The following is a 12851-nucleotide window of genomic DNA, read 5'->3' on the forward strand; positions in this document are numbered from 1 at the left end:
TACTTAGCACATTGTTGAAAGTTTATCGCCTTTTGTAAAATAGACCCTTATTGCTTATGTATTCTGCTAAGCCCAGTGCACTATTTAGTGTTTGTGTGAACAGAGCCTCAGTGGTTAAAGGGGTGAGAAGATTAAAGAGAATCCATCAGCAGTTTTTTTTTTAGGTGTCTCCTGGTCCAGCCCCGCCCCCACCACTAATTGGCAGCTTTCTGCCTATGCACAGCATACACAGGAAGCAGCCAATCAGAGATGTGGGCGGAGTTATACAGTTCTCAGCATTCCGGAGCTCTGTTAGATCTGCAGCAGAGACAACTGATTATATCACAATTGCTGCACCCAGTAAGCTAAGTGATACATCGCTGGAATCAGGGTCTCTGCCCCTACATCATACTGCTCTCAGATTTCATATAATCTTTATTTTCATTTCTGCCATAATGATATGCTCGTGCTCTGGGGCGGGACTTTAGGGAGGGGCTGTAACTGGTGGTCTCATTATGTATTCGTATCTCTGGCCTCCGACAGGTCACTGTGCTTTCAGTCACCTCTCTACCATTTTAAATACTATCTTTGTAATGTCTGTTGCAAACTGAAAATTTACATCCCCCAAAATGGCCCATGCAGTAGCATCTTTCGGTTGCTGATGCTACTGTGCACGCGCGGGTGCCATTCTGCTTTTGGAAAAAGAATTTGGGTGTAGCAATATGGTGCCACGAATGCGCAGTAGCATCTCTTGGCAATCGATAGATACTGCTATGCAAGCGCGGGCGGAGGGGATCATATTGCTGCAGGCAAGTTTCTTTTTCCTCTAGCAAAATAACGCCCTCGCGCAGGCCCGGCGTCAGCATCCAACCCCCCCCCGGGCAAGTGCTGGGGCCCTGAGCAGTTGAGAGGGCCGACTCACCTTCGGGCACCCCTTTGTGTTATGGGACCCGTGAGCGGTGCAGTGCCAGTTTCGGCTCCCGCTCCCCCCCGCTTGCTCAGGGCCCCGACACAATACTTACCTCTCCCCGTGCCTCCGCAGCAGCTCCGGTCTCTTCCTCGGCTGCTGCACTGTGACATCTCAGGTCAGAGGGTTCGGTGACGTCTTTACACCACTTTCTCTCCTGAGTCGTCACAGCGCAGAGAGCGGGAAGACGCCCGCGCGGGTGAGGTGTCCAGAGCTCCGGCAGCAGGTGAGGAGTGAGGTGAGTATTTGATTTTTTTTTTTATATATGTATGGAGGCATGGGGTATTATATGGGGGGGGCATCCTGCATGGGGCATTATATGGGGGGGGGTGACATCCTGCATGGGGCATTACATGGGGGGGTGAACAAGTGACATCCTGCATGGGGCATTATATGGGGGGAGGTGACATCCTGCATTGGGCATTATATGGGGGGGGGACAAGTGACATCCTGCATGGGGCATTATATGGGGGGGGGGACAAGTGACCTCCTGCATGGGGCATTATATGGGGGGGGGAGAGGTGACATCCTGCATGGGGCATTATATGTGGGGGAGAGGTGACATCCTGCATGGGGCATTATGTGGGGGGGGTGACCTCCTGCATGGGGCAATGTATGTGGGGGAGAGGTGACATCCTGCATGGGGCATTATGTGGGGGGGGGAGATGACCTCCTGCATGGGGCATTATATGTGGGGGAGAGGTGACATCCTGCATGGGGCATTATATGGGGGGGAGAAGTGACATCCTGCATGGGGCATTATATGGGGGGGAGAAGTGACATCCTGCATGGGGCATTATATGGGGGAGAGGTGACATCCTGCATGGGGCATTATATGTGGAGGAGAGGTGACATCCTGCATGAGGCATTATGTGGGGGGGGAGGTGACCTGCATGGGGCAATATATGGGGGGGAAGTGACATCCTGCATGGGGCATTATATGTGGGGGAGAGGTGACATCCTGCATGGGGCATTATGTGTGGGGGGGGGTGACCTCCTGCATGGGGCATTATATGGGGGGGAGAGGTGACATCCTGCATGGGACATTATATGGGGGGGAACAAGTGACATCCTGCATGGGACATTATATGGAGGGGAACAAGTGACATCCTGCATGGGGCATTATATGGGGGGGGCAAGAGACATCCTGTATGGGGCATTATATGGGGGGGGGACAAGTGACATCCTGCATGTGGCATTATATGGGGGGGCAATGTCACGACCTCCGTCACTTTGGAACGTTTGGATGTCATAAGTTCAGTAAGTGCCAGAGGCTCTTAGGGTGCCGGGTGCAGAAGTGAATACCGGCTGCCTCGGAGCATCGGACTGGACACCAGACCTGAACAGTGCAAATCAAATTGCTCATTGGCCCCTTTAAGAAATAATTAGCTCATTTTAACTTGATCATTGGATTTGGTGTATAGGATTATGCTTGTGCAAGATTGTATTTCGCTTTAGTGATTATCCTGAGCAGAACTCAGTCTGTGAGTTTGTTCTTACACTGGGAAAACCCTTCAGGATATCCTCATTGAGGCAATCCACCAGAATGCTGAGAAACCAGTTTAGCAAAGTGCTATACCTGTAATAGTAGGTGATATTACATGCAAAGCTCTACAACCCTTGACAACTGATGTGTCTTAGATTTCTGACAAAGTGCGAGATCTTCTAGGAATTCACGTTGACTCGTAGTATACCGTGGCTTTCATATGTACTTCATACGAATTATACCCCGATTCTAGGATTTCTAACAGCTAAAGACGTTGTTTTGTCTTCTATTTTTTTCTTTAGTCACATCAAACTGTATGTGTGAACTGGAATGTGGCCATGGACGGAACGCACTGCCTAGAAGATCAGAACAGTCCCCTCTGCAAAGTCCAAGGACAAGACTATCAGCACGATGGCCAAGTGAGTTCAATCACTGACTTCTTCTTTTTACAGCACGTTAAAAAAAATATATATAAAAATCTTCTGTAGTATGCAAATGAAGGGATCTGACCGGTGCCAGGTTATCAGAAATTTTTGATTATTAAAGTCATATAAATCCCACTTGAAGAAAATGATCAAAATAGGCAATTGTAAGAATACTCTTAAATGACTGGTGAAATTCACATTGGAGTTGTTTGCTGGAAATAAGTTCATTAATCAAGTATAGTCTGTTATAGGGTTTAACCAGTTTGGGGTACACAAACGAATCTATGTCTTAGGGTATGTTCACACGACGTGTTTTTAGCCATTTTTGGAGCAGGTCCGATTTGAAAGACGCTTGAAAGAATCTTTCTATTCATTTTTATGTAAAAACGACTTGTCGTCCATAGGTTCAGCCTTTTGAGCATCTTTTTTAAAAGCATCCAGTTTCCAAAAAAACACCAAGCAGCTAAAAGAAGAGACCTGCCCATTCTACAGGCAGAAGGCGCTCGATACTTCACGGTAGAAGTCAATGGATAGGCTTAAAAAAAAAATAAATAACCGGGCTCATTTTAAACTGTTTTTGCAGCAATTTCATTAAAAAAAAATACCCAATATTATGGATGTCAAAAAAATGCTAAAAATGTTGAAAAAAAAAATACGCCCCCAAAAACTGTGAAGGAAATCGGAAAGAAAAACAATAACAAAACTATTCGGGGAAATCGTTAACGAAACATTTACAAAAATGCTCCATGATAAAAGATCACCGACGTTTCCTGAAGCGGTTTGTATTTGGAAGCCTCGTCGTTTTCCCCTCCTGTAAAAAAAAAACGTTTTTTGTTCCCATACCGGTGCTGAATCCGATCTTCATCCACGTCGACCATTTATTATTAGAATGAAAAATTGGTCTTTCTCTTTTTCGGAGACCTTTTCGCTTGATGAGGATCAAATTGGAATATTTCACAATTTTTACTTTGCAGACATATAAAAAAAGTTACTCAAGCTAAAACGGGAACGTGTTCTATGTGGGAAAATAGAAACGGAGAGAACACGTACGTGAAGCTGAGGAGGGCCTAAAAGGAAGTCGAGAAAGGGTCTACGTTTTGTTTTCCAGAAAGAGCGCCCCTCTTGTCGCACTATTTACAAAGTGTGAGCTTAAAATACGGAAGAGTTCCTATCCCATAAAAAACTGTATATAGACCTGGGTCACTGTTCATCATTGGCCCTTTTTTTAAAAAAAAAATCACTATTCTTTTTTGCCTTGTGTTTTTTGTTGTTGTTTTTCGTGCCAAATTATTCAAAATGGCGGATGTTTCACAAATTTTGCACAAAATAAAAAAAATGCTCCTTTCCTTTGTCTTTGACCAATTTTGGAACTTTTTAGTTCAAAAAGTTGGAAAACGGCGCTAATATTGCACCATGGTAACGTCTCATTTTTTATTTCACTACAAATACCTAATGAATGTTGGCCAAAGCTTTATATCCATTAGATAGACTTCTAGTCCCCATGATATCGGACTTCAGTAGTATTTATGGCTGCACATGCTTCAGCATACGTAATACCAGGGAAGCTGAAAATATGCCAAACTTTCAAGTGGATTCTTTTCCCTTTTTATTATGTAACCTCTTTTTCTTTCCCAAAATCTCAATAGAAACCGAACACTTCACTAAAACAACGGCAGGCTTTTGACTTCTCACCCAGAAGTAAGAAACCTGTAGGTCAAGAATCACACAACCTCTTATTTTTGGCAGAATGTCAGGTTGCGTTCACACTACTTCTTCTGTATTTGCAGACTAGGCGTATGATTTTACACATGGAGCACTGCTGCGTATTATACCAGTAGGATTTTATGAAAATCTCCTGCACACGCGGTGTAAATTGAATGGCGCTTCGTATTTCTAATCCGCGGTCTGTCGGCTTATGCTGCAGATGTTACCTGGGACTTCTCACTTTGCAATCGAAACTGTGAAATAAGCAGCTAAATCAAACAATTTTGGTAACCATTTTCTCTGGTAAATATCACTATAGAGTTACCGTGGCAAAATCAGTTGCATGTAATATACCCAAATAATGAATTGATGAATGTGTGATAAAAAAAAAAAGAGCCCAATACTGACCCATTGGCTATTGGTATTACATGAGCAAATCAAGTCCACAATATTAGACCCTACTTTTCACCTCCTTTGTATATTTTTTGGCAACTGTTAATTCACATAATTCTTATGCAACTAAAGAGAAAACCTAAATTTCTGATACTTCCCCAAAAATATCAGTGACCAATACAGTAATATGGCCGCCTTGTTTTCAATAACAGCTGTAAGCCGTCCATCCATGGAGTCTGTTAGTTTCTTAATCTGTTGATGTTTTGGGCAGCACCAACCACAGTCTCCAGACACTGTTCAGAGAGGTGACCGTTCTCCACCATAAATTTCCCATCTAAGAAGGGCCCAAAAGTTCTCAAAAGGGTTTCGGTCAGGTGAGGATGGGTCATCGTTCTTCGTCTTTAAGGCCTTCCCTGGTGTTGTGCATTGGAGACTTCGATGCTGTGATGGAGTCTTACCCTACAGAAAAATCCTGGTTTTCTTGAAAGCTGCAGACGTTTTCCTGTACCTCCGCTGGAAGAAAGTGTCTTCTAAAAACTGGCAGTAGGTTTGGGAGTTGATTTTAAGTCCATCTTCAACCCAAAAAGTCAAACTAGCTGATCTTTAATAATCCCAGTCCATAGTAGTAACCAGGGGTGGATTAAGAGTAGCCGGGACCAGGACCCTGGGCAGATTAGAAGGCTTGGGCCCCCCCAGGTACCCAATGTAGCACATGACATGTCACATGATCCCCTTTGATAAATCATGTGATAGGTCATGTGAGTAACACACAGGTGCTCTGGAGCACATCTGTAGATGGAAAAAGACAGAGATAACAGCGCGCCGCACAAATTTTTCCCTTGTGTACAGCGCTATGCATAATAAAGCAGGGTGGGAGATGAATTTTCCCAGGGCGCCACATGAGACACCGTGACTGTTGTGGAGGCCGGAACAATAGGATGAAATCAATTTTGCTCGATATTAATATTAATTATAATTATTTTTTTTACATTAATGGTATGACTTAATATTGAGCACAATTAAGTATGCTGACATCCCCTACATACAGTGTGAGCCCCCACATAGCCCCCTACATACAGTATGAGCCCCCACATAGCCCCCTACATACAGTATGAGCCCCCACATAATCCCCCTATAAACAGTATGAGCCCCAACATAATCCCCCTATAAACAGTATGAGCCCCCCATATAGCCTCCTACATACAGTATGAGCCCCCACATAATCCCCCATATAGCCACCTATATCCAGTATAAGCCCCACATAGCTCCCTATATACAGTATGAGCCCCACATAGCTCCCTATATACAGTTTAAGCCCCCATATAGCCTCTTAGGTACATGGGGGCTCATACTGTATCTATCTATATACAGTATGAGGCCGCACGTAGCTCGGCTTCCATTCAGCTCCTCTCCGGTGTGAAGCAGCAGGGCAGGGCACACTGCATGACGTCACTTTAGCAGACACGGCCACGCACAGGGCCGTGTCTCCTAGCTGTGATGCGGCCGGGCCGGCACACAAACAAATTTAAAGGTGTAGCGCTGGCCCGGCCGGAGAAGAAGCAGGGGCCCTGCACAGCTGTTGAGGGAGCGGTCCTGGGCACCACCGGGCCAGCCCCCCCACCTGCCGGAATATGTGCGCCGCATCGGCGGTGTACACATTATAATGAGGCAATCGGGCCATGGGCCCCCCGGAGCCTCGGGCGGCAGCCCACATTGCCCTCATTATAATCTGCCTATGGTAGTAGCCCACCTCCATCTTACTGGCATCTTAGTTGAAGTGAACGTATGCGTCCGTTACTGATCCAGCCACGCGCCCATCCATCTGGTCTGTCGAGCCATCTCAACTCATCAGTCCATAAAACCTTTGAAAAATCTGTTGTCTTCAGATATTTCTTGGCCCAGTCTTGACATTTCTCTTTCGTGTATTGCTCAGTGGTGGTCAGGCTCAGCCACCTCACCTCGGCCGTGTCTCTGAGCACTGAACACCTTGTACTTCTGTGTCTTGCTCAGTGGTGGTCGGGCTCAGCGTCCTCACCTCGGCCATGTCTCTGAGCTCTGAACACCTTGTACTTCTGTGTCTTGCTCAGTGGTGGTCGGGCTCAACCTCCTCACCTCAGCCTGGTCTCTGAGCACTGAACACCTTGTACTTCTGTGTCTTGCTCAGTGGTGGTCGGACTCAGCCTCCTCACCTCGGCCATGTCTCTGAGCTCTGAACACCTTGTACTTCTGTGTCTTGCTCAGTGGTGGTCGGGCTCAACCTCCTCAGCTCAGCCTTGTCTCTGAGCACTGAACACCTTGTACTTCTGTGTCTTGCTCAGTGGTGGTCGGGCTCAGCCACCTCACCTCGGCCTTGTCTCTGAGCACTGAACTCCTTGTACTTCTGTGTTTTGCTCAGTGGTGGTCGGGGTTCAGCCTCCTCACCTTGGCCGTGACTCTGAGCACTGAGCACCTTGTACTTCTGTGTCTTGCTCAGTGGTGGCCGGGGTTCAGCATCCTCACCTCGGCCGTGTCTCTGAGCACTGAACACCTTGTACTTCTGTGTCTTGCTCAGTGGTGATCGGGCTCATCCTCCTCACCTCGGCCGTGTCTCTGAGCACTGAACACCTTGTACTTCTGTGTCTTGCTCAGTGGTGGTCGGGCTCAGCCTCCTCACCTCGGCCATGTCTCTGAGCTCTGAACACCTTGTACTTCTGTGTCTTGCTCAGTGGTGGTCGGGCTCAACCTCCTCAGCTCAGCCTTGTCTCTGAGCACTGAACACCTTGTACTTCTGTGTCTTGCTCAGTGGTGGTCGGGCTCAGCCACCTCACATCGGCCTTGTCTCTGAGCACTGAACTCCTTGTACTTCTGTGTTTTGCTCAGTGGTGGTCGGGGTTCAGCCTCCTCACCTTGGCCGTGTCTCTGAGCACTGAGCACCTTGTACTTCTGTGTCTTGCTCAGTGGTGGCCGGGGTTCAGCATCCTCACCTCGGCCGTGTCTCTGAGCACTGAACACCTTGTACTTCTGTGTCTTGCTCAGTGGTGGTCGGGCTCATCCTCCTCACCTCGGCCGTGTCTCTGAGCACTGAACACCTTGTACTTCTGTGTCTTGCTCAGTGGTGGTCAGGCTCAGCCACCTCACCTCGGCCTTGTCTCTGAGCACTGAACACCTTGTACTTCTGTGTCTTGCTCAGTGGTGGTCGGGTTCAGCATCCTCACCTCGGCCTTGTCTCTGAGCACTGAACACCTTGTACTTCTGTGTCTAGCTCAGTGGTGATCGGGCTCAGCCTCCTCACCTCGGCCATGTCTCTGAGCACTGAACACCTTGTACTTCTGTGCCTTGCTCAGTGGTGGTCGGGCTCAGCCTCCTCACCTCAGCCTTGTCTCTGAGCACTGAACACCTTGTACTTCTGTGTCTTGCTCAGTGGTGGTCGGGCTTAGCCTCTCACCTCGGCCGTGTCTCTGAGCACTGAACACCTTGTACTTCTCTGTCTTGTTCAGTGGTGATCGGGCTCAGCCTCCTCACCTAAGCCGTGTCTCTGAGCACTGAACACCTTGTACTTCTGTGTCTTGCTCAGTGGTGGTCGGGCTCATCCTCCTCACCTCGGCCGTGTCTCTGAGCACTGAACACCTTGTACTTCTGTGTCTTGCTCAGTGGTGGTCGGGCTCAACCTCCTCAGCTCAGCCTTGTCTCTGAGCACTGAACACCTTGTACTTCTGTGTCTTGCTCAGTGTTGGTCGGGCTCAGCCACCTCACCTCGGCCTTGTCTCTGAGCACTGAACTCCTTGTACTTCTGTGTTTTGCTCAGTGGTGGTCGGGGTTCAGCCTCCTCACCTTGGCCGTGTCTCTGAGCACTGAGCACCTTGTACTTCTGTGTCTTGCTTAGTGGTGGCCGGGGTTCAGCATCCTCACCTCGGCCGTGTCTCTTAGCACTGAACACCTTGTACTTCTGTGTCTTGCTCAGTGGTGGTCGGGCTCATCCTCCTCACCTCGGCCGTGTCTCTGAGCACTGAACACCTTGTACTTCTGTGTCTTGCTCAGTGGTGGTCGGGCTCAGCCTCCTCACCTCGGCCATGTCTCTGAGCTCTGAACACCTTGTACTTCTGTGTCTTGCTCAGTGGTGGTCGGGCTCAGCCTCCTCACCTCAGCCTTGTCTCTGAGCACTGAACACCTTGTACTTCTGTGTCTTGCTCAGTGGTGGTCGGGCTCAGCCTCCTCACCTCAGCCGTGTCTCTGAGCACTGAACACCTTGTACTTCTGTGTCTTGCTCAGTGGTGGTCGGGGTTCAGCATCCTCACCTCAGCCATGTCTCTGAGCACTGAACACCTTGTACTTCTGTGTCTTGCTCAGTGGTGGTCGGGCTCAGCCTCCTCACCTCGGCCATGTCTCTGAGCTCTGAACACCTTGTACTTCAGTGTCTTGCTCAGTGGTGGTCGGGCTCAGCCTGCTCACCTCGGCCGTGTCTCTGAGCACTGAACACCTTGTACTTCTGTGTCTTGCTCAGTGGTGGTCGGGGTTCAGCATCCTCACCTCAGCCATGTCTCTGAGCACTGAACACCTTGTACTTCTGTGTCTTGCTCAGTGGTGGTCGGGCTCAGCCTCCTCACCTCGGCCATGTCTCTGAGCTCTGAACACCTTGTACTTCAGTGTCTTGCTCAGTGGTGGTCGGGCTCAGCATCCTCACCTCGGCCGTGTCTCTGAGCACTGAACACCTTGTACTTCTGTGTCTTGCTCAGTGGTGGTCAGGCTCAGCCTCCTCACCTCGGCCGTGTCTCTGAGCTCTGAACACCTTGTACTTCTGTGTTTTGCTCAGTGGTGGTCGGGCTCAGCCTCCTCACCTTGGCCGTGTCTCTGAGCACTGAACACCTTGTACTTCTGTGTCTTGCTCAGTGGTGATCGGGGTTCAGCATCCTCACCTCAGCCATGTCTCTGAGCACTGAACACCTTGTACTTCTGTGTTTTGCTCAGTGGTGGTCGGGCTCAGCCTCCTCACCTTGGCCGTGTCTCTGAGCACTGAACACCTTGTACTTCTGGGTCTTGCTCAGTGGTGGTCGGGCTCAGCCTCCTCACCTCGGCCATGTCTCTGAGCACTGAACACCTTGTACTTCTGTGTTTTGCTCAGTGGTGGTCAGGCTCAGCCTCCTCACCTCGGCCGTGTCTCTGAGCACTGAACACCTTATACTTCTGTGTCTTGCTCAGTGGTGGTCGGGCTCAGCCTCCTCACCTCAGCCATGTCTCTGAGCACTGAACACCTTGTACTTCTGTGTCTTGCTCAGTGGTGGTCGGGCTCAGCCTCCTCACCTCGGCCGTGTCTCTGAGCACTGAACTCCTTGTACTTCTGCCTAATAATTCTGCACACCTTGATAAAGGGTTTTGTATCCTTAGGCCTCATCCCCCTAATTACACAAATACACATCACCAATCAGCATTCAAGTTTATACAGCTCGGAGTTGGAAAATCTGCATAATAATGATGATATGGTCAAATTCCTCACTGCCTAATAATTGTGCACATAGTGTAGCAGTTCTCTGAATGCTGAGCTCTGTGTAACCCCACCCACACCACTGATTGGCTGCTTTCAGTGTACACTGTGCTTAGGCAGAAAGCTGCCAATCAGTGGTAACGGGCGTGGCTGGACTACATGGCAGCAGGTGTGCTAGTCCTCTAGTGATAATCTCCTGCTGATAAAACACTGATTTTATCAAAACTACAACACACAGTCCAGTAAGTGACACATCGCTGGAATCAGGGTCTCTACATTATGCTGCTCGCGGATTAGGTGGCAAAAACCTGGAGACAGATTCAACTTTGACAAGATTACAATTTATTTATTTCCACCTCGAGTATCGGATTTTATCATTTTCTTTTTTTTCTTTATATATATATTTTTTCAAATCTTCCAAGAACATTTTTCTGTATTTTTCTGCTGTTTTAAGTTCTTCGGTTGGGGGGGGTGGGGTGGGGAAATTATATGCGCAGAATATATTGTTTTAATCAAGTAGAAGGATGCTTGTCATATCCTGTCTATGGCTTTTCCCACTTTAGGCTGTATGAAAGCTCCATTACTTTAATTAGGACTGATGGGTTGTGATAGGGAATGCTAATCTAGGTCATTGCATATGTAAATGTGCAGCTGTAGTCTTGGAGCATGCCAAAGCATATCAGCCGAGGTGTCCAGTCATCACCAGGCATCAAGCCCAGCATAGCGAGGATAACTGCTCGGAGCAGGCCGTCCTCAGGTCAGTGGGCTCTGCTATAATCAGCGCTCTGTATCCTTCCAATTATTGCGTGACGAGTATTAATGCACTGGCACTATTCAGCTACTCGTACCCCGATTATACCTGCACCCAATCACCTTTCCTAAATTTACCAGGTAAATATATAATAAATCTTTAAGAAGCATAAATATCAATTCCTTACCTTTTATTACTTTTAGAGACTGTTATATCCCATATATTTTATTGTAGACGAGAAGAATGAATATGCCGCACTTCCCCTTGGAAAAGAAAAAAATTTCATCAGACTTTATTCCAATCAATTAAAATTCCAGCATGGTAGCATGTCCTATACTACACTGCATGGAAGACCGACGTTTCGCACCGAACATGTGCTTCTTCCAGGCGCTCGAGACCAAGAAGAAGCGCCTGCTCAGAGCGAAACGGCTTTTTTCCGTTTTGCGTAGTATTCCACATGTTACCATGCTGTTTTACTTGATTGGAATAAAGTCTGCTGGAGTTTTTTTTTTACCTTGGGAGCGCTGCATATTCATTCTTCTTCTTTACATTGGAAAGTTTTTTTTTTTTTTTTACACATCCTTGCTGAGCACCACCATAGTCATGGGGAATAATGTTTTTGGCTACTGACTGTATTAACCCTTTTAACTTGGAGCACTCATATGTTCAATTATTAGGGCAAGGTTATACGACAACTTTCTTAAAGCTTTCCGAGAAAAGTATTTTCATAGGACGTTCCAACAAATGTATCGCTTATCCCGGGAGGGAAAAAAAGACAAAAAATCCTGATTCATCATTTGTCGGGGAAAGTGGGCGAGGTTAAATGACTTTTTAATTTTTTTCTCTTGTGATATTTGTTACTGTTTTTTTTTTGCAACAAAGTGGCGGAAGTGGTTCATGAATTTTGCACAGTCAAAAATTGTCTTTATTTATGTCTTTAAAGGGAACCTGTCTGCAGGGTTTTAAACCCCAAAGTAACGTCAACACAGTAAAGTACCTGTAATGATTATTACTTCCATACCTCTATATTACAAATCCACATCTGTATTGTCTTGTAATCAACCAGCAATTTTTTATGCAAATGAAGTCCCAGGGCTTGGTCAACAGCTCTCCGGCCTCTTTCTCCTCCCGGTGCCTTCCTCCTGCCAGTGATTGACAGTTCGCTCTCTCTCTGTGACCTGCTCCCTCCCACCCAAATTTTGCGCAGTTGCCATCATTCTGGGGCTGCGCATGCGCAGTAACATCTTGATGATATTGTGAAAGCAGGAGTATTCTTCTGCGCATGCTTGTGCTACCGCCCAGGAATGACTGCGCCTGCGCGAGATGTCGGCCAAGGAAGCAGGTCACAGACTGACACCTTGCGGAGGCGCTATCATTCCCTCGAACGGAGCAATGATAGATAAATATTCCGTCTCTCGCAATGTCATGAGGACGTTATTGCGCATGTGCCGCCCCCCAGAGTGATGGCACCTGAACAAGATGTTGACCGGAGGCAGCAGGTTACAGAAAAGAGTGAACTGTCAATCACTGGCAGGAGGCCGGCGCCGGGAAGGGAAAAGCCTAAATAAGCGAGAGCTGAAAATCCAGATCAATCTCCTGCACTTGTGAGCTCATTTATATAAGAATTCGCCAATAGATTACGAGACAACAGAGACGCGGATTTGTAATATAAATGTATGGAAGTAATC

General features: G+C 47.5%; 1 protein-coding gene across 3 annotated transcripts in view; it reads left to right on the forward strand.

Annotated features, from left to right (window-relative positions):
• The window catches only part of NEK6 (NIMA related kinase 6), a 182902-nt gene that overhangs the window by 95544 nt on the left and 74507 nt on the right, over positions 1 to 12851 (forward strand). For 2 of the 3 annotated variants that reach the window (XM_073639767.1, XM_073639766.1), the window contains one exon: positions 2735 to 2851. In XM_073639767.1, coding sequence (XP_073495868.1) covers positions 2771 to 2851 — 81 coding nt within the window. In that variant the 5' untranslated portion in view covers positions 2735 to 2770. Of the gene's footprint in view, positions 1 to 2534; positions 2635 to 2734; positions 2852 to 12851 lie in introns of those variants that run through there. The other variant, XM_073639768.1, reaches the window with a different exon arrangement.

Source organism: Phyllobates terribilis, unplaced genomic scaffold (genome assembly GCF_046119375.1).
Source record: "Phyllobates terribilis strain yellow unplaced genomic scaffold, ASM4611937v1 Scaffold_7__3_contigs__length_470593459, whole genome shotgun sequence".
NCBI lineage: Eukaryota > Metazoa > Chordata > Amphibia > Anura > Dendrobatidae > Phyllobates > Phyllobates terribilis.